General features: G+C 45.2%; 1 protein-coding gene across 1 annotated transcript in view; it reads right to left on the bottom strand.

Annotated features, from left to right (window-relative positions):
- ANO2 (anoctamin 2) overlaps nucleotides 1-22,819 on the bottom strand; it is a 297,002-nt gene that overhangs the window by 47,741 nt on the left and 226,442 nt on the right. Inside the window, 1 exon segment of the mRNA XM_034784822.1 lies at nucleotides 8,707-8,781. Coding sequence (XP_034640713.1) covers nucleotides 8,707-8,781 — 75 coding nt within the window.

Below are 22,819 nucleotides of genomic sequence, written 5' to 3'. Positions count from 1 at the left end.
CCTGCTCCCCACATTCTCCCCACTCTCTTTTCACAGTGTCTCTGCTACTCCCCACAGTCCCTGTACCCTGTCCAGCCCCTTGAACCATAGAATGGCAGACATCTTGCCAGTGCACAGGGCTTCAGTGTCATAGAAAGAAGTGGCAGTCCACTTTTTTCAGGGCAGCCTCATTTCCACGTGAAGATAGAGAAAGAGCAGCCATCTTGCTGACTTCAGCCCCATTGGCAGTAATGGGAGATGGTGGCCATTTTAAACAGGAGAAAATTCATGAACTAGCACCTCTCATCATGTTTCCATGTGAATGGTAAAAAATCATACCAAAATCGCTAGAGTACCTCACCTTCAGCCCCCACTGTACTCTACACAGGGTCCCTAGAAAGCACTAGATCAGATTTAAGGTGTCTGGATTAATCTTAAAGGCATTCCATAGAAATGGCTGTAGATACTTCAGAGAGCTCTTCTCTCCTCCCTATAAGACCTTCTCTGTCAACTGTGTCCCGCGGGTGCTATGAAGCTATGTCATCCTTAAAGGTGAAGCTTGTGACAGCAGGAGACAGGGATGTTTCAGCAACTGGAAACTCATTGGCTTAGCGTTCCATTCAATACACTAAAATATCAAGGAAAAAGAGAGGAGGAGAAAAAGAGAGAAAAATGAGAGAGTAAAGGAGTAGTAGAAGAGGGAGTGAAGAAGGAAATAATTTACTAAAACTTAAAAAAAAAATCCCCACCTGCCTTTGGAGAAAGTAAACAGGAAAATTAGACCTCTGACCCACTGTGATTGTGATTTTTGTCTCTTATTACTTGGGAGGTGCTCACATATTTGTGGTGATTGGTATCACAATGGGCACCTACATGGACAGGTTAGGTAAAAGCAGGCCCACCAATAGCAATTCCGGGCCCCAGGCTAGAACAGCCAAGACGTGCCTGCGTGGACATGGTCCGCCTAACCTTTGGGCAGTGCTGTGCCTGCGCTGGCTGGTGCCCAGCGAGCTGCCGGCTGCACTGCTAGGCACACTCTTCCAGCACGGCCAGGGCTTCCACATGCCTGCCTGGTACAGTTGCCAACTGTCTAATTGCACAAACCCAAAGACCCTTGCCCCGCCCTGCTCCTTCCCTGAGGCCATGCCCCTGTCCTGCCCCTTCTCCAAGACCCTGCCCCCTGCTCACTCCGTCCCCCCTCCCTCTGTCCCTCACTCCTCCCCAACCTTCACTCACTTTCAGCAGTGGGTGCAGGCTCTGTGAGGGAGTTTGGGTGTGGGAAAGGGTGCATGGTGCAGGCTCTGGGAGGGAGTTTGGGTGTAGGGGGGTGAGGAGTCGGGCTCTGGGAGGGAGTTTGGGTGCAGGAGGGGGTTAGGGATCAGGCTCTGGGCGGGAGTTCGGGTGGGGGAGGAGGTGTGGGGTGCAGGCTCTGGGGGGGGGGTTGGGGGGTAGGGGGGTTAGGGGTCGGGCTCTGGGAGGGAGTTTGGGTGCAGGAAGGGATGCAGGGTGCGGGCTGTGGGAGGGAGTTTGGGTGTGGGGTGTGGTCTCTAGGCTGGGGCATGGTGTTGGGGTGAAGGATGGGGTCAGGGGGTCAGCGCTTACCTCGGACAGCTCCCGAAAGTGACTGGCACACCCCTCTGGCAGCAGCTCCTTGGCGGGGAGGGCCAGAGGATCTCTGCGCACTGCTGCCCACAGGCACCGCCCCCGCAGCTCCCATTGGCTGCAGTTTCCGGTCAATGGGAGCTGCGGAGTCAGTGCTTGAGTAGGGGGCAGCGTGAGGAGACTCCAAGCCCTCCCTGGGACTATAGGGCCATCCCGGCTGCTTCCGAGTGTGGTGCGGAGTGAGGGCAGGCAGGAAGCCTTATCTCTGCTGCACTGGTGGCAGTCAGGCCCCCCGGGCCCTTTTAAACCATCTGGGCCCCTGGCCAATTGCTCGTTTTGCCCCACCCGTCACCGGGCCTGGGTAGAAGCTCTGCTATTCATGCTCCTGCACCACCACCCATGAATTTAACTGTAGCTCCTTGAAAAGTGTGGTTCTTCCTGTGCGGGGGAGTGCGGGGGGGGGGTGATGTGTGGGATTCATTCTGTTGCTGCTGATCCTGACCCCTTTTTAAAAAAAATGATTTTGGCCTTTATTAATTATGAAAAGATTAGATTAAAAATAGTCAGCAGACTGAGGTGCTAAACTTCATTAGGCCTGTACTGTGAATCTAGGCCCCAAGCCAGCCAAATAAAAATTATAGCAATCTAATCCTTTGCACTTCTATAATCTCTTTCATCAGAAGATCTCAAGATGCCTTACCAACAATAATGAATTTACTTTGGAATTTTTGCTAAAGGCAAAAACAAAACAGAAACACCCACCCTCTCTCCACTTCCTGCTGTGACTCCCTGTTTAGCCAGAGATTGTGTTTCTGTGTGAAATTTTATCTTTAAAAATTATTTGTTATTTCATTTTGCTTTTTGAAACTGCAATGTGAAATACAAATTCTTCTGTTGGGAAGTTGACCTTAAGTGGCATGGGTGATTCGCCTGATTTCATGGGCAAAGGTCAACTGCTCAGAGACCACAGAACACCTTTTGACTTCTGGGACAAAAATTTACAATGAACTCTGAATGACTCTGCCTTAGTCAGTATCAAAAGATTTGTGCATATTCAGATATAGCAAAATGTTTCCATCTATGGCAAAAGTTTGTAGAACACAAAAGGTTTTACACCATTAGGCTCCAATCCTCCTCTGGGTAGCACATGGATGAGTTGTTGCTGCAAGCAGAGTCCCGTTGACATTGATGCAGCTCTGTGTAGGCACAGCAATCCAACATACATTACACACTGCATGATCAGAGCCCCGGTTTCCTGTCTCTGACCATAGCCAGTAGCAGATGTTTCAGAGGAATGCTTACAAACCCTGCAGTAGGCAGATGTGGGGAAATCTGCCCCACATGGGTGTCATCCTTTTCTCTATTAGTTAGAGACTGGCTTAAGCCCTGAAATACAAGGATGAATATCCCTTTCCAATTTTTCTTGTCATTAAATATAACTCTGGGTATTCTTGATATCCATATAAATGTCCAATCTCAGTTTCACTATTGTGAAGTTCTTGGCCTCAGTCAGGGCTGTAACTAGGGTGGCGCGAAAGGGGCAGCCAGTCAGGGCGCAGAACAGGGGGGCACAAAAGTGGGCGGCACAGGATTGGGCCCAGCAGCATCAGTGCCCTCCCACCCCGTAGGATTGGGCCCAGCAGAGTCAGCTGGAGCCCAGAGTGCTCAGTGTCCTCCCACCCCACAGGAGCATAGGACCCCTGCCAGAGAAGGCTTTCCCTGGCACTACGACCGCAGCAGCAGGTGGGCAGGGATCTGAGTGCCGGCTGGTAGGAAGGGCAGAAGGAGAATGGGCTGCATGGCTGGTTCCATCCAGCCCCTGGAGATAAGAGACAAGCTGCACTAAGAACCTGGAGGGCGCTGCATGGGGTGGGGGTGCAGAGGGCTAGGGCCATGAAGGCGTGTAGGGGTTAGGGCAGAAGGGGTCACAGGAAAGGGGTGTAGGGGTGAAGAGAGAAGGGCGTGCAGGTGGAGAGTACAGGGTAAAGGGAGAAGGGGGTGCAGGAGGGGAGTGCAAGGTTGGAGAGAAGGGGTACACAAGCATCAGCATAGGCACTAAGAGGATAAGGGATACACAAGTGGGGCCGTATGATGGAGCATACTTAAAATGTGCTAGGTGCTGTACGGATCTGTGTCATGAGGAACTGTGTGGGCGATTAGCTCAGGATGGAGCTGTTGCCTTCCCCAGACCCGTTGTCTGGCCATGTGCTACTGGCTCTGCTCATGCTCCCTAACCCTGTGTGCAGGGCTGAGCCCTGGCAGAGCAGTATCGCCAGCCTGGGGCCTGGGGGGAGAGAGGGCATCTGGAGTTAAAGCTCTCATTAAAGTTGCTAATCACCAATTGTACCCACTAGAGGGTGCTTGGAATTTAAACAGACTCATCCTTGGCCAGGGTTTCTCTGTTGATGAGCCAGTGTGCTGAGTTGCGCAGCCATGGCCCTTGGGAAGCCTGGCTGAACATCGCACTGACATACACCCACAGGGCACTGCTCAGGCCACTCACAGGGTCGGTGCCATCCTGAGGCCTTTGCTGCACATAGGGCTGACCTCTGTCACTTGGCTGTTAACAAACCTTTGACCCTGACGCAACTGCATGGCGTGGCAAGGAGGAAAGGCCTGCTAGAGAACCCTATGGAGGCAAGCACCTCCTGGCACTCACGTGCACTCAGCTCCATGGAACTGGGGAATCCCAGGCTGGAATTCCAGCTGAGGCACCCGGAGACAAAAAAATTTCACAACTGCAATGATGGCCCTTGTCACTCACACATGGATTTCAAATTACAGTGGCCAGCTTTTTTTGACCCTCTTCTGTAACAACCTTTTCACTGCATTGAACAGCTCAATGGGCAGGTGAAGGAGTAACTCAGGGAGGTACTGCTCTGTTGTGACAGTTCCACAACCCGTTGGAACTGCCAGGTGCCATTGTGCTTCACGCAATAGCCTTAGAGAGCTTCACAGCTCCGGCTGGGGCAGAACCCCTGTCGCACAGGGTCCTTATGCCTGAGCTAATGGAGAGTCTCTGTTAGCATAGGGTTACCATTCGTCCAGATTTACCCGGACATGTCCTCCTTTTGTGTGCTAAAAATAGCGTCCGGGGGGAATTTGTAAAGCACTCACAATGTCCGGGATTTCCCCCCTCCCCCGGCAGAGCGAGCGGCTGGGAGGGCTGCAGGAAAGTCCCGGGCTGGACTCCGGAGCAGCTTCCTCCTCCCACCCCCCCCCTCCCTGCATTCTGAGCCGGCCGGCAGCTCCTCCTCCTGCAGCCCGCTCCGGCAGCCCTGTGCAGGGCCAGGGACCGGGTTTTGTGTTGTGCAGGGGAGCTCAGCCATGTGTCCGGCTGGCACAGAGCCCAACACCCTGTTCTGAGCAGCAGGGTAAGGGGGGGCAGGAGAAGGGACAGGGAGGTTCTGGAGGGGGCAGTCAAGAAACGGGGGGGGCTTTTGGAGGGGAGTGGAGAAAGTTTTGGGCAGTCAGGGTACAGGTAGGGGGTAGGGTCCTGGGGGGCAGTTGGGGGGGGTCTTAGGAAGGGGCAGTTAGGGGACAAGGAACAGGGGGGATTTCCCCCTCCCCGGGCAGAGCAGAGCGAGCGGCTGGGAGGGCTGCAGGAAAGTCCCGGGNTGGGGGGGGTCTTAGGAGGGGGCAGTTAGGGGACAAGGAACAGGGAGTCTTAGGTAGGGGGTGGGGTTCTGGAGGGCAGTTAGGAGCAGGGGTCCCAGGAGGGGGCAGTCAGGGGACAAGGAACGGGGGGAGGGTTGGGGGTTCTGGGGGGGGGAGTGGGAGGGGCAGGGGCGGGGCTAGGGCGGGGCTCCTCCCGTCCTCTTTTTTGCTTGCTGAAATATGGTAACCCTAGTTGACTTTCTTCTCCTGTATGTGTCAAATCCACTGTAGGAAAGCGGAGAGGATTGCTGAAGGTGAGAACAGCAGCAGAGATGAATCAGGGACTATAAAGGAGGGTCATGGTGATGCTGATGTCCAGCCCCATCCTGCTCCTTGAGGCAACTGCAAAGATTTTCATGGTTAATGCAGAAATCTTTGCTGTGATGTGTACTCTGTAGAACACCACTTCAGAAGGAAATTTTCAATAGCTTAAGCCTGGGTCATATCCTGTTCCCAGTAAGCATACAAACTGCCTTTTGACTGCACAGAAAGAGGTCTTCATGCAGAACAGTGGTTGTGTATACAGACTTTAAAGCACTTAGAAATAGATCTCATAATGATTATAATTATTACTGATGTAAAATAAGACTGGTGCAGAGTCTAATTGAGCATGAAAGTAAAAATTGATTTTGTAAAACCTACATTTAAAAAAAGCCCCCAAATAATATACTTGGATAACTAAAGGAAGAGAGAGCAGGAGCTCGATAGAGAAAAAAGTAGTAGAATGCTTCTGCTTGCAAGGGCTTCATATTTAAGAAGCACACAGAATAGAAAATAAAGAGCAAGGTTCTACCAAGAGGAAATTGTCAGCAGCCTTAAGAAATATCAGGGAAATATGAAATATGCAGTGTGAGGGTAAGTGGGGGGAGGTCATGGAAAGCATCTGACATCATCTTCTACAACAATGTAGACATTTTTAGGAAAAATTCCTATGGGTTTGTGCCTGCCAGACAGTGTAGGCCTGGAAAAGGTGGTGGCAGAAATTCCACAATCACTTCTGCAGCATTGGAAAATGCGGCTTATGTGTATGCATGTTGCACTTGCATGCCTGAGACTCTAGCCCACTATATCTAAATAGTGATCATACTTAAAAAAAAAAACAAAAAAAAACATTTAATTTGTGTGTGGGTAGTGATAAAGGAGGAAGACCAGCCAAAATTAGTTACATGAGTGCAATCTCATATGCACCAGAACAACTGCAGAAACTGACTGCAGAATTCGGCCCAGTGTCCCCAAACACTGTTTAACTAATCTAGTAGGAATGGGACTGCATTCAGTAAAGCACAGATTGTAATCTGCACATGGCAGATGGGATCTGGCTCTTATACAGGAGAATTTTTTTCAACTAGCTGCCTTGTATATATTCATTGCCTAATGATATTCACAATATTCTAGAAAAACTGTCTGGAGCAGCTCCACTGAAATCAGTGAAGCTTTGCTGGTTTGCAACAGCTGAGGATCTGGTGTTTTACATTTTATAAATCTGTCTAGGATATTAAACGAAGTGTGGGAGACAACATTTAGGCCCTGATTCAAGAAAACGATCACAATCTTAACTTTAAGAACATGCTTAAATGGGATTGTAACACAGGGTTAAAATTAAGTGCATGTTTAAGCACCCATCCAAAAGAGGATGCTCTGCTAAACCAGGGCCTTATTCTGTAGCCACACTGAGAAATTACAGCATTGCTAGTAGTAGTGTTGTAGATACATTTGAGAAAGTCAGTCAGTTCTAATTTTTTTTTTATTTACTTTTTCACTCAATTTTTTTTCTCTTTGAGCTGAAATGTCTCTTGTTGGGTTGGTTAATTCCTGAATTAAAAACAGCATATGTTGACAATTACAGTAACTCCCCACTTAACGTCCTCTCGCTTAATGTTTTTTTGATCTTACGTTCCTGCTCAATTACAGAACATGCTCCATTTAAAGTTATGCAATGCTTCGCTATAACCTCATCTGGCTGCCTGCTTTGTCCACAGCTGGTACCCCCCATCAGCTCCCCTACGCCCTCCCTCCCCCCAGCACCTCCCGCCCTCCAGCAGACCCCATGGATCAGCGCCTTCCCCCTCCTCCCCCCGTCTCCTGCCCGTGACAGTCAGCTGCGGCGTTCAAGAGGGAGGGGGGAGAAGCGAGGACTCAGTGCGCAGGCTCCCCCTCCCTCCTGAATGCTGCAAACCAGCTGATTGCCACAGGCAGGAGGCAGAGGAGGGAGGGGGGAGCCTGCGCGCCAAGTCCTCGCTCCTCCCCCCTCCCTCCTGAATGCTGCAAGCCAGCTGATTGCCGCGGGCAGGAGGCAGGGAAGAGAGGGGAGAGGAGTGAGGATGCCGCCTGCGGAGTAAAGGAGGGGGAAGAAGAGGTGGGTTAAGGGTGGGGTTTGGGGTGGTGTGGACGGGCCGAGGGTTGAGCCCCCTGCCCCTGGTGCTTGTAGAGTAGGGGAAGCTGCTGTTGTGCAACGTGCTTCTCCTAGCCCACAGCACCTTCAGTCTCCTTGCCTGCCTCATTGTCTCCAGTACCAGTAGACTGTGCCTGTGTGGGGTAAGGCAGGGGCACCTCCCAACTATAGTACTGTACTGTACTGTATGGCAAAAAAAATTCCCTGGAACCTAACCCCACCTATTTACATTCATTCTTATGGGGAAATTGGATTCGCTTAACATCGTTTCACTCAAAGTCGCATTTTTCAGGAACATAACTATAACGTTAAGTGAGGAGTTTACTGTATATGATCCCACCTTGAATATAAGTCAAGAGCTTGACAGGTTAAAACAGATACTTTTTAGTTATTTGTGTAGAATGGAACATATTGTGTCATCAATTTTTAAGCAGAAGTCCCACTGAAATCAGTCAGTTCTGTCTAAAAACCGATGGTGTGCTGTAGCCTAGGAAGCTCTTCGCCATTTAAAATTATATATATATACATACCCACAATATGAAAGTGACCACAAAATTGTTGTGAATGTGGCAGAAGCACACCCAATTAAAATTCTGAATTAATAATTCTGGGGAAGTTTTTGTGATATTTGCACCATTCAAGTCAATTAAAATATTATATCTGTATTAGTATTTTAAATTAATTTCCTTGAGTAAATTCTATGGGTCAGATGCACAGCTGGTGTAAACTGATGTAAAGCTGGTGTAAAATATTTCTATTGCTGATTTACACCAGCTGAGGGACAGGCTCTGTGTTTTCATTGTTTATATGTAGTTAGAGAGACCATCCATGGTTTTCAACCTATAGTGTTATTGACTAAGTATTGGCAGGTCTATTGGCCAGACTTTCCTAATACTATTTTATCAAGCCTCGCAGCTCAACACTAATGTATTTTGTTGTCTGTAGGAACGTTCCTAAGGTATAAAACAGGAAAGGTCATTTCCATCTTTGAAAGCATTAATTCAGCTTTAAAAAGGATGTTGTTCACAGATCTTTATAGCCCAGAGGAATGTGAAAGAAAATACAAATAAAATTACCATAAATAAAATGGATGCAACGTTCACTAGATAGCCAGGCATACGGTCTCTCCAAGTTAACTTCTCCTTTTCATCCTGTTGCAAAACACAAAGGTCAAGACAAGCATTAGAGAACTGGTGAATTTTAGAACTGGGAAAAAAGAAAAGGAAAAAGCTCAATTAAAAATATTATTGATTTCCCCTTCTCCCCATTTATATTTTTGAGTTTGAAAATTTCAACATAATTTTGAAATTCAAAAATTTTCAACCACATCTAAAATGGGTAGAAAAATGGGAGGAGGGGAAGGGAGAATTTCTCTAAAATTTTGTTGCACATCCCGCCTGAATTTAAAACTCTGAAATGTGAAAAATTTCAACCAGCTTCTACTGAATTTCAAAGTCTTAATAGAAAGCTTTAAAGTTAACCCAAAACAATTTTAGAAGTAAGTACTTTCATTAAAAAAACAAAACAAAAACAAACCCCACAACCTTGTTTCTTGTAAGGGCGCAGAAGAGTGATGTTTTAGGTGAGAAACCATAATAAGAAAGAGTGTTTATCACCAGTTACTTCAGATGTCTCCTGTAAGGTTTCCTTCATCCAACGTGGCTGTTATACAACTGAACCTTCTCAGTGTTAAAATAACCATCTGACTATTCACAATCACACTGTAAAGTATTCAGAAGCATCTTCTACTTTCTATTTATGACACATTTGTTTACATCCTGTGTTGCTATATGCTCTTCATATTGTTCCAGAACCTCAGCTGGGGTAAATCTCTTCGCTCCATTGACTTCAACTGAGCTTTGCTGATTTATACCAGCTGGGGATTTGGCCCATTATTCCCAGTTGGAAGATTAAACATTTTTAGGTGAAATTCTGGCTCCATTGAAGTCAATGGGAATTTTGCCATTGACTTCATTGGGGTCAGAATTTCACCCCTTGCTGTATTCCAGGCATCCCAGACTCTCTCATGGCATCTGGTTCAAAGATCTGAGAAATAATGAAGGCAAGCCCTATTTATAGAGGGCTCAGATGACTTTTCGACTGGGTGCAAAAGGTAGCTCCCTCCACCTGATACCTATCAGTGAAAAATAATGGCGCATTATTGCCCTCAAATAAACCCAATTCCCTGCTCTTAAAATGAAAAATAAAATGTTTTCATATGAAAAGAATTTTTAAAATTGATTTACATGAAACATGTAATTTCCACCCCTCAAAAAATGGTTATTAAAAAAATAAGATCACAATGGTTAAGTTAAAGCAAAAATATGCAATTGAATTAACTGTGAATTCAAAATGAGCTGCTGTTCTCATTAGTCTTAACATCTGTGCTACACAATGGGGCCAGATTCTGTCCTTTTTTTATGCTGGTATAAATCAAGCGTAACTCCATCAAAGTCAAGAGCTTATATGGAGATTTATATGAAGGTAAATGAGATCAGAATCTGATTCAAAGGGCTCAAATAAGCCTTTTTTTTTTTAAGGCACTGTGATCCTGAGAAGAATACTGTTCTGACGAGAAATTACTTGGAGGCATTATTCCCTTCAAAGGCAAAAGCGCTTCCTGAGATGGTAAGGAAAGCGTGGAATTTGCTGTACTTCTACAATAGGTGTAAGCATCACTTTTCTGGTGGTGCCTGCTCGGGTGCAGGAATTGGAAGAGGCATCTGGTTAGAAATGTCCCACCAGTGCTTTTAACACTGCAGGAGGAGTGAACACACACACACAGCTTCACTTCTCAAGCAGTCAAATTAAGGGTGTCTCCTGCATGGGTGTGCTGAGAGGGCAGGACCATAGCAAACCCAAGGAGAAGTAGGCCCAAAGTATAGAGAACATAAATATCTGAGTCCACCTTTTAGCCAGAAGGCAACTTTAAAAAGTGTTTCTGGGAAAGCACAGATGCATATCATTTTGTTTTGGCATTTACCACTCAGTAGTTATACAGGACATAAAAAGTTCTACGCTACTACACTTTAAAAAGGCATGAAGGACACCACGTCAAACTACTTCACTAGGGAAAAAATACTAAGGAAGCAAAACAGTAGAATGAGTTAATACTAGCCACAACAGTTAAGGGAAATAAGGAAAGCTTTTATAACAATATCAAGGAAAAGAGAGAAAACTAACTCATATAGGAGGCAGTGAATGAAAATTCAAAAATGGCTGAGACACAACTTCTTTTTTAAATCTGTCAAACAAAAAAGACTTTTGGACAATTAGAATGCAGTATGACCCAGCCCAAACATTAATAAATCAGAAGTAGTATCCCCTGACCTCCAGATCATAAGATTGGCTTAAAAATCATGATATTTCAAAAATATAATAAAGTTGGGGTTCTTTTTATTTGCCGTTTAGTTCACATTTTCAAGCTTTTTCTGCACAACCACGAGGTCAAGAGATTTTATTTTATTTTACAATGAAAGCTGAGATTCTCACATAAATTACTTGTGTTCAGGAGCCAAGAAAAACAAGACAATAAAATCTCAAGAGATGGTGACACTGAGAAAGTGAGGAAGACCTTTAAAAATAGCTATTGATAAAGAGCAGGTAAGGGAATATATAGGAAAATTGAATATATCCAAAACATCTGGTTTTCAAAAGTGGCTAGTGATTTTGGGTGACTCAATTTTTGGGTTCCTAACCTGACACCTTTTTAAGGGTCCCAATTATCAAAACGTGTTGAGCACCGTCAAAAATCAAGTGTGTCTCAAGGTGGGTATCCAAAAAGTGGAGGCACCCAAAGTCAACAGTCACACTTGAAATTTTGGATTTGTAAGCCCTTATTTTGACATTTAAATAAATGACTTCTTTTACTAGCGCAATACATTCCAGCAGCTCACAGTGACCTCAATGAGAATTGCTGGGTGTTCAGTACTTTTCAAAATCCAGGCCACTTACTTAAGTTTGAAATATGAATTTAGAAGTATAACCAATTCTAAAAACCTTGGCCAATTCTAAAAATCTCGGCTGCACCCCAGAGATATCACCTCACTGAACAGGGAGAAAATAGTCCCTCTCTACATATTCCTCATCTGACTACACCTGGAACATTGTGTTCAGTTCTGCGCACCATGCTAGCAATAAGATATTGCCAAACTGGAAGGAGTTCAGAGAAATGCAAGAAATATGATTAGGGAGCCGGAAGGACTGATTTATGAAGAAAGATTAAAATAGTCAGATGTAAATGCCTTGTCTAAATGATGTCTAAGGGAGAAGATATGATAAGCCCTATGAACATTTGAAGGGTGTAAACACCAATAAAAGAGATAATCTATTTAAGATAGTACAAGGGAATAGGATTAATGGGATGAAATTAGAAAAAGGAAAACTTAACCTGAAAAATCAAGAAAAATGTCTTGACAGTGAGATCTTTTAGGCTGCAAAACAGACTTTCAAGGGAAGTGGTGGAAGTCCCATTGCTTAAACCATTTAAAGCTAATCTCAACTGACACCAATCTTTCTCTAGATTCCAATATTCTAGGATTTCATCCTCTTCCTACATTAGAAAGAAATCGGTATTGTTTCTTACTCTTAAAATCCACTTCATGCTCCTCTGTGTGAGTTGGGGCTCCTGGTTGTTGGACATGTGGCTTGTAGAGTGCAGAAAGGGCAAGAATCTGCAGGATTAGCTAGAATTCTTGGCCATCTGAGTAATGGTACAGACTCTGTGCCTCTTTCAGCTCTCCAGCACCAACTCCATGACTAGTACAACTGCCATTATGCCACTGGATGCCTCTTCATGTGACCTCTGGCAATGGGGATCATTCAGCACCTGGGGAAGTTACTGCTTCTCTGGGCAGCAGCAGTTGATAAGCCTGTGGCCAGCATAACTGCCGTGGTCTATTCCCCAACACTTCACACGCTTGTCTGCATTGCCCCAATTCCTCACGTACAATACATTGTGGGGTCAGAATGCCATCTAGTCATCTTTCTCCTCTGTGTGCCTCCTCCCCTCTACTTTGCATGGATTTACCATGATTTTGCTCCTCTCTACAGCATGCAATGAAGGGGAGCTTTGGGCTCATATATGCACCTATGAGAAGCAAGAATGTATTTTGTAAAGATACTACTGAATTATTAGACAAAGGAGTCAACTTACATGGCACATTCCATTAAAGAAAATCGGTACCACAAATTTTATCAATATATTGTGATAGAAAGTAGAATGTTGATACTTCTTACAGCACTTGCAAGTTATTATTATCTTCTTTGAGCAAAATCTGTGAGTTCAGTTGCTGTTTTATAATACACCTGATTTTATTCTCTGGCAATAGTGCCATCTAGCCATTAAAAGACTGTACTGTACAGTACCAGTGTGATAGACATGGCAATTTCCTCCAATATTTTTGGGAGTTCTTACTGTATTAAGTGTATGTATCATTGTATTTAATTCCACGGGGGAGGGTAAACACAGCCCTCCAGAAACCAAGAACCGGTGGGGCAGGAGTTGATTAGGCAAACTCACTCAGATTTGAACCCAAGAGGTACCTGCAAAGGCTCATATACGCTGGTTTAAACTAGATTCTCTGGAAACCAACAGACTAAGAAAGGGCTTTTGGATAAATAGCCAGAGGTTAAACTGATTCTGGGCCTTCTTTCTGATATAGCAAATGGACAGAACCTTCTGTCCAGGGAGGGTGGGGGGTGAGGCAATTCTTCCTGGGAAGGGTTGGAAGGACTGACACCAACCAGAACTCCAAAAAAGGAGTTGGGGTGACCTCTAGTAAGCTTATTATTATGAGGGTAGGTTCTTTTATTGTTTTGAATATGTTTTCTCTGCAATGCTTTCACCTTAAGAATAAGTGTGCTTGCTTATAAAGAGCTGTGCGGTATGTTATAATTTCTTTAAAGTGTAAGCAAAGCACAGACACTGGCCTGGTTAGGCAGCTTGGCTTGGGGGGAATAACACAGTGTAGGCATGGAACTGTGCTGCCTGGAAAAAACATGGTTAGGAGGGAGAAAGACATGGGTCTCCACCCAAAAGAGGTGATGGCTGAGATGCTGGAAGACTAGAGTGGATGCCCTCGAGGGACAGAGGGTAATTCAGGTGCATTTGCCATGAAGTGTGACAACCGTAAGTACCTTTACTATGATCAAAATGATATAGTAGCCTTCGATAGAAGGTAAATGTATTTCACTCTAAAAGTATGGAATTTAGAGATTTCTACCATGTTATGGCATGTACTGTACAGAAGCCTGTATCCTCCTGTGATGGGGTGGACTAGGCCCAAAGGCCCCCTGCTGGAGGCCTCAGGGTTCTGCCACTCCCATCCCAGGAAAGGAGCAGTGGAGAGGACCTCCAAACAGCTAGAATGCCTGTAGGGGAAGCAGCCAATCAGGGTCCAGGAAGGCCATATAAAAGGAGCTGCAGAGGAGAGCAGTAGTCAGTTGCTGCTTGAAACAGGAGAAGAAAGGACTGCAGACCTGGCTGCCTGGAAGAGCAGCAGGGCCATGGATGGTTTGCTAGCAGGGATCAGGGAAGCAATGAGGGAACTCCTAGCGGGTTGCTAGGACTGAGTAGAGACTGAGCCTGGGGAGGGCTGCAGGCAGATAGTGTATCTCCAGGGAGGAAGCCCTGGGGATACAGCCCAGGGAGGGCTAGAAAGAGACACCACCAGAGGGGTACTGAGATAGGCCCCATGGACTGTATATCCTGGAACGGTTTTGTGCTCAGGCAGACAGTGTGACTTGTCAGGAGTGCTGTGTTGCTGACAAACCCACCTGAGAACCCCCCAAAAGGGTTACCAGAACTAAAAAACACAGACATGCACAACCAGAAGGGGGCATTTGCGAAAGGTGGGTGCCAACCTTGTTACACCTCCACGACCAGTAATGCACTCTACGCTGCCTGTGTTTCAGATGTTGTTTAGCTTACAAGTATTTCATTATATTATTTATTTCTATTTATCCACAAGAGAACACCTCTACAAAGCGGTAACTGCCAGCCATGCTAATTCAGCTTGCACATGGAGTCAAATGACACACTTTCTCTCTTGTGCATCTTCACTTATAACTAAGAACCCACAGTTCAGATTCTTCATGCAGATGCACTTATGGAATCCAATTGACTTCAGTGGACTTTCACAGTGATACTTGACCGAAACTTAGCAAATGCTTCACAGGGAAGAACAGAGTCCAGCTCCCTCTCTCTTGGCTCCCCTTGCTCCCGCCAGCCTGACACAAACAGAAAGCAATAAAATCGTACTTCTGTTGCCAAATCAATATGTTTTACTCTGAATGCATCCACAGGGCTGAGCTGTTGAGTATGAAAGTGCCATTTTTATATGATCACTTCCCAGAGTGGAAAGATATCTTAAGTTCTGCAGAAATTATGTTTGGTTTCAAAACAAGCATCTGAAAATAAGAGTTCTGGTTACAAATAGTGTCCTCACTCCCCAGGAAATAGCTGGCGGCCAGCACGTCCCTGTGGCCTGCACCACATCCTGCAGCTCCCATTGTCCGGGAACGGCGAACTGTGGCCACTGGGAGCTGCGGAGGGCCGTGCCTGCAGACGGTCAATGTAAACAAGCTGTCTCGCTGCCCGCCAGCAGATTACCCTGATGGGCCGCATGCCGAAGGTTGCTGACCCCTGATCTACTCTGGTCTTCTGCATAATGCATGCCCCAGGACTTCCCTGAATTAATTCCTGCTTCAAGTCCAATACCTCCGGTTGCACTAGAGAATATATTTTAGAAAAAACACCAAATCTTGATATTAAAATCTCCAATAGTGAAAAATCCACCACAGCCCTTGGGAAGATGTTCCAATGGTAAATTACCATACTGTTAAAATGTCACACCTTATTTCTAGATTGAATTTTTCTAGCTTCAACTTCCAGCCACTGGCTCAGTCTGCTAGATCAGTGGTTTTCAAACTTTAGCAACCTGAGGGTCCCCATTTTGATTTAAAATTTTTTGCGGACCCCCAAACCAGCTTCTAATTTTCCCCGGAGGGGCTCAACCCACACTCAGCCCCAGGCCCCATCCCACCTCTTCCTGACCTCGCTCAACCCCTACCCCTCCTCTTCCCCACCTCTTTCCGCCCCCTCCCGAGTGCACCCTGTCCCTGCTCCTCCCCGTCCCTCCTAGTGCCTCCTGCATGCTGCTGAACAGCTGTTCCATGGCATGCAGGAGGCACTGGGAGGGAGGGGGAGGAGTTAATCAGCGGGGCTGGCGGACCTGGACATGACTTGTGGACCCCCAGGAGTCGGACATGACACGCAGGCCATCTGGAGCCAGACATGACTCACGAACCCCTGAAGTACTCTCGCGGACTCCCAGGGGTCCGCGGATCCCAGGTTGAGAACTGCTGTGCTAGATTGAAGAGCCCTCTGTTATCAAATGTCTGTTCCCCATGGAGGTACTTAGAGATTAATCAGATCACCTCTTAAACTTCTCTTTGATAAGCAAAATAGATCGAGCTGCTTGAGTCTATCAGTATAAAGCAGGGGTTCTCAAACTGGGAGTCGGGACCCCTCAGGGGGTTGCGAGATTATTACATTGGGGGGTCATGAGCTGTCTGCCTCCACCCCAAACCCTGCTTTGCCTCCAGCATTTATAATAGTGTTAAATATAAAAAATGAGTTTTTAATTTATAAGGGGGGGTTGCACTCAGAGGCTTTCTATGTAAAAGGAGTCACCAGTACAAAAGTTTGAGAACCGCTGCTATAAGGCATGTTCTTCGCTCTAACCATACTAGTGGCTCTTTGAACCCTCTCCAATTTTGTTAGGTGGAGGATGCCCACCACATGCATGCAGAGTAGTATACCTTGATGAATACCAGTGCTGATTGCTAGTATTGCAGCAACAAAGGAGATGCATAGCATGTCTATACTACAAAAAAAAAAAATGGCACAGAGTGTCAGAGCCCAGGTTAATTGACTTGGCTCAAGCTGCTCAGGCTATGGTGCTAAAAATTGCAGTGTAGACATTCAGGCTTGGGCTCTGAGACCCTGCCCCTTCATGGAGTTTCAGAGCCCAGGCTCCAGCCCAACCCTAAAGGTCTAAACTGCAATTTTTAGCCCTGCAGCCCAAGCCTTGTGAGTCCAAATCAGCTGACCCAGGCCAGCCATGGTCATCCCATGCATCTTTTATTGCAGTGTAGACATAGTCCCTGATATTGTATCCAGAGCACACTTCATGGGTTCCTCACTAAGCAACATAGTCACATCCACCCCATTTAATAAGGTGTTGAGCATTGCTACTTTCCACAGGTGCTTGAAACTGGAGTAAGCTGCACCATGGAAAACTGTGGCTATTGTTGGTTTTGCCTATACTCTAGGGGTTTTACCAGAGCAGTTATATTGGTGGCTGGCTACCAATGATGAAAATTCCCAGGATGCACAAGGCCTCAGAATCCCATTATTACGCCCCACAGTCATTCAATTGCTGTACATTGTCAGATACCCTTTGTTTTAAGAAGTTTTAGGCAAGTATTGCAAACAACTCTACTCTCAGTTTTTAATATCAAAAGGTTTCACCACACCTGTTCTTGTACTTCCACCTTTTAAAGATATATTTAGTTAATTCAACTCAATTTAATTCTTCTGGAAATGACAATGTTTCTTAATTCTGTCATATTTAAATTTTGCTTTAGCTTTGACTTATGTATGCACTTTTACCATCATGTGTGTAGGCCACTTAGCAAACATTATTGCATAAATACCATAAGAGTAAAGTGTCTGGTCTTCAAAATACGACATAAAATCAGCTTCTTGATATTTGCATATGGATTGGGTGCAAACATGCAGCTTTGTTTTTATTGTGACAATAGTTTAACGTATGGCTTGTATGCATTATTTATATAGACCAGAAGCAGTTCAGAACATTACCAGAAACCCACTATTTAAGGAAACAATAGGGTTACATCTGCAGTCATAAATATGCATTAGGTTTATTAATTTTCTTTGAAGGTGATTAATAAATCATGAAGATCCTGATCCTGAGACGGGCTAAGGGCCAGGTTTGCAAAGGTATTTAGGCACCTAGTGGGAGTTTCCAAGACATCTAAGCAGATAAGGGGCCTAACCCTCCTGGCCATTGTGTTAAACCCACTAGACACCACTCTGCATCTTTAAGTTCCTGAATACCACTGTCAATCTGGTGCTGAGAACCTACAGCTCCCGTTTAAGTCAATGCAAGTCAAGGTTGCTCAGCCCCTGTTAACATCAGGCCCTTTAAGACATAACTGAATGTATATTAAAAGCTTTTATATATGTTTTGTAGACCCCACAGTGACGATTCATGTGGAACATATAGCACAGCATAAAAACAATCCATTCATGAACAGAAAAACACGTAAAATGGAGGTAATGATACTTACCTCCTTTGTAAAGTGCTTTGAGATGAAAAGCTCTGCATAAGAGCAACACATTGTTAGCACTACTATCATTATTATTCTAATATCTCAGGAAACTAGATGAAAATCCCACACACTAAACAATAAAGGAACTTTAAAGCTGTAAAAAGAGATAACCGTAAATCTGCTCTCTTTGTGTATGGATGGCCCCTTTCTACTGCTCTGGCAGTGTGAAGGTGATGCTAAGCATCAATTACACTTACACTTACTTTACGAAAAGTTTGCACTGCCTGAATGATGTCAAAGAATGAGACTAGGCACTGCAACTGGGCACTGCAACTTCATGGCCCTATAGGTACATTGCCCTCTGTGCCCACTCAGGATCTTTCAATTGATTACTCAGACCAGACTATTTCAGAGAAATGCTCCTTCATGGAATCTAGCTTATTAACTCTTTTACAGAGTGAAAACAACTTCTTTCATTTCTTGATTTCATGCCCACTTTGGGTCTATATAGATGTATTTTTTCCACATTCAGGAGGCCCTAGCTCTCCTCCTGGAACTGGGCTGTACTTCCTGGTGCAAGTGCAATTTCCTGGTGCAAGTGCTGGAGGAACCAACTAGGGGCAGAGCTCTTCTTAACCTGCTGCTCACAAACAGGGAAGAATTAGTAGGGGAAGCAAAGGTAGATGCGAACCTGGGAGGCAGTGACACAAGGAAGAAAGGAGAGTAGCAGAATACGGACCCTGGACTTCAGAAAAGCAGACTTTGACTCCCTCAGGGAACTGATGGGCAGGATCCCCTGGGAGAATAGCATGAGGGGGAAAGGAGTCCAGGAGAGCTGGTTGTATTTTAAAGAATCCTTATTGAGGTTGCAGGAACAAACCATCCCGATATGTAGAAAGAATAGTGAATATGGCAGGCAACCAGCTTGGCTTAACAGTGAAATTCTTGCTGATCTTAAACACAAAAAAGAAGCTTGCAAGAAGTGGAAGATTGGACAAATGACCAGGAAGGAGTATAAAAATATTGCTCAGGCATGCAGGAGTGAAATCAGGAAGGTTGAATCACAATTGGAGTTGAAACTAGCAAGGGATGTTAAAAGTAAAAAGAAGGGATTTTACAGGTACGTTAGCAACAAGAAGAAGGTCAGGGAAAATGTGAGCCCCTTACTGAATCAGGGAGGTAACCTAGTGACAGAGGATGTGGAAAAAGCTAATGTACTCAAATGCTTTTTTTGCCTCTGTCTTCATGAACAAGGTCAGCTCCCAGACTACTGCACTGGGCAGCACAGTGTGGGGAGGAGGTGACCACCCCTCTGTGGAGAAAGAAGTGGTTCAGGACTATTTAGAAAAGCTGGACGAGCACAAGTCCATGGGGCCGGATGCACTGCATCCAAGGGTGCTAAAGGAGATGGCGGATGTGATTGCAGAGCCATTGGCCATTATCTTTGAAAACTCATGGTGATCAGGGGAGGTCCCAGATGACTGGAAAAAGGCTAATGTAGTGCCCATCTTTTAAAAAGGAAAGAAGGAGGATCCGTGGAACTACAGGCCAGTCAGCCTCACCTTAGTCCCTGGAAAAATCATGGAGCAGGTCCTCAAGGAATGAATTCTGAAGCACTTAGAGGAGAGGAAAGTGATCAGGAACAGTCAGCATGGATTCACCAAGGGCAAGTCATGCCTGAGTAACCTAATTGCCTTCTATGATGAGATAACTGGCTCTGTGGATGAGGGAAAAGCAGTGGACGTGTTATTCCTTGACTTTAGCAAAGCTTTTGATACAGTCACCCACAGTAGTCTTGCCGCCAAGTTAAAGAAGTATGGGCTGGATGAATGAACTACAAGGTGGATAGAAAGCTATCTAGATCATTGGGCTCAATGGATAGTGATCAATTGCTCCATGTCTAGTTAGCAACTGGTATCAAGTGGAGTGCTCCAAGGGTGGTCCTGGGGCCAGTTTTTTTCAATATCTTCATTGATGATCTGGAGGATGGCGTGGATTGCACACTCAGCAAGTTTGCAGATGACACTAAACTGGGTGGAGTGGTAGATATGCTGGAAAGTAGGGATAGGATACAGAGGGACCTAGACAAATTAGAGGATTGGGCCAAAAGAAATCTGATGAGGTTCAAGAAGGACAAGTGCAGAGTCCTGCACTTAGGATGGACGAATCCCATGCACTGCTACATACTAAGGACCGATGGCTAGGCATCAGTTCTGCAGAAAAGGACATAAGAACATAAGAATGGTCGTACTGGGTCAGACCAAAGGTCCATCTAGCCCAGTATCCTGTCTACCACCAGTGGCCAATGCCAGGTGCTCCAGAGGGAATGAACCTAACAGGTAATGATCAAGTGATCTCTCTCTTGCCATCCATCTCCACCCTCTTACAAACAGAGTCTAGGGACACCATTCCTTACCCATCGTGGCTAATAGCCATTAATGGACTTAACCTCCATGAATTTACCCAGGTCTCTTTTAAATGCTGTTATAGTCGTAGCCTTCACAACCTACTCAGGTAAGGAGTTCCACAAGTTGACTGTGTGCTGTGTGAAGAAGAACTTCCTTTTATTTGTTTTAAACCTGCTGCCTATTAATTTCATTTGGTGACCACTAGTTCTTGTATTATGGGAATAAGTAAATAACTTTTCCTTATCAATTTAGCCATAATTTTATATACCTCTATCATATCCCCCCTTATTCTCCTATTTTCCAAGCTGAAAAGTCCTAGCCTCTTTAATCTCTCCTCATATGGGACCGTCTCCAAACCTCTAATCATTTTAGTTGCCGTTCTCTGAACCTTTTCTAGTGCCAGTATATCTTTTTTGAGATGAGGAGACCACATCTATATGCAGTAACCTAGGGGTTACAGTGGACGAGAAGCTGGATATAAGTCAACATTGTGCCCTTTTTGCCCTTGTTGTCAAGAAGGCTAACAGCATTTTGGGCTGTATAAGTAGGGGCATTGCCAGAAGATCGAGGGATGTGATCATTCCTCTTTTTTGCTGAGGCCTCATCTGGAGTATTGTGTCCAGTTTTGGGCCCCACACTACAAGAAGGATGTGGAAAAATTGAAAAGAGTCCAGTGGAGGGCAACAAGAATGATTAGGGGGCTGGAGCATATGACTTATGAGGAGAGGCTGAGGGAACTGGGATTATTTTGTCTGCAGAAGAGAAGAATGAGGGCGGATTTGATAGCTGCTTTCAACTACCTGAAAAGGGGTTCCAAAGAGGATGGATCTAGGCTGTTCTCAGTGGTATCAGATGACAGAACAAGGAATAATGGTCTCAAGTTGCAGTGGGGGAGGTTTAGATTGGATATTAGGAAAAACTTTTTTTACTAGGAGGGTGGTGAAGCACTAGAATGGGTTACCTAGGGAGGTGGTGGAATCTCCATCCTTGGAGGTTTTTAAGGCCCAGCTTGACAAAGCCCTGGCTGGGATGATTTAGTGGCTCTTGGTCCTGCTTTGAGCAAGGGTTTGGACTAGATGACCTCCTGAGATTCCTTCCAACCCTGATATTCTATGATTCTATGATTCAGACAGTCACTTTCTCTCTCCTTAAGAGAAGACACACCCCCCCACCCCTCCTGGAGTTGGATAATTCAGGCTGTTATTAACTTTCTCCTTAAATCAAGAGTCCACAACTCTCCTTCTGAGAGCTGGGTTTTAATTTAGGTCAGTTGTAGGGTCTCAGTCAGCTTCTCCTCCAATTGGCCCTTCCCCTGAATTAGTTACTTCACCCGCAGGGTAAGTTGGTTCAGCAGGGATGTCTTCTCCAAGTGGCATCTCTCTTGCTTGAGGGAAGAGGCAGCATATATACTGGTCTCTTTCCCAGAGCTCATCCCAATTGGCTGGGAGAGAGGGGATCCTTGTCCCACCCACTCTTCCAGGCTTCTAGTTCCAAACCCTGGAAGAATCAGTAACAGGTTTTCCCCTAAAACACTAGTAATTACCGGGACCAATTCCTCTCTCCCAATCTCTCTTATTTCCTAGGTCCTTGTGTTCCTAAGATCTCTCAAAATCTTAATGGGTCACACCGCATGATTGGATGGGCTAACCCCTAAGTCCCACTACTCTTAAGGAGACAGACTACCCTATCACAAGGACCTTAATGTAACTGAGAATCTGACCCTTAATATTTTATTACATGGTCAATTCTCTTCAATTGGACACATGGTCATTCTCAAATAATACAATGAAATAACATACAAAGTTCTTTAATCCGGCTTATATAAATATTTACAGAATCTTGTATTAATGGATACTACCATGCACATGGGAGTCAGTCCCATTTACAATACATTTACATTAATAGGACTATTCATGTGCTCAAAGTTAGGTATGTGCTTAAGTACCTGCTCAATCACACCTTATAGGGTGCATGATGTAGGCAGAGAACAGATTGATTTTCAGATTCCAGGTTGAGTTTGTAAGGTTTGGCATTGGCAGACCGAAAAAAAACCATGTGCCAGATATGCTTTCTCTGCTTTGTACTGTTCTGGCAACACAAAGCAACCATACATTTGGCTCAACGGGGCTGACAATTGCTTTGCATCCCTGAGGCAGCACAAAGCAACTGGAGCATACTAGTGAATTTGGTCCCATACTATCACTTATAAACCGAGAATATCTGATGGGAAAATTATTGAGACAATAAATCTAAAGCCGTTTAGAGAGTAACTTTTCAGAGCAAAACTGTGCTTTAATTAATGTGGATCATTATCACTATCCTAATACTGACAGTGTGTTTTGAAACAGTTTGTCTATGAAATTATTTTACGCATAGGGTTATTTTTCCTACCTGTGCCCTTCAGAAAATTGTCAGATACACA

Source organism: Trachemys scripta, chromosome 1 (genome assembly GCF_013100865.1).
Source record: "Trachemys scripta elegans isolate TJP31775 chromosome 1, CAS_Tse_1.0, whole genome shotgun sequence".
NCBI lineage: Eukaryota > Metazoa > Chordata > Testudines > Emydidae > Trachemys > Trachemys scripta.
This window is presented reverse-complemented; position numbering and strand designations above follow the sequence as displayed.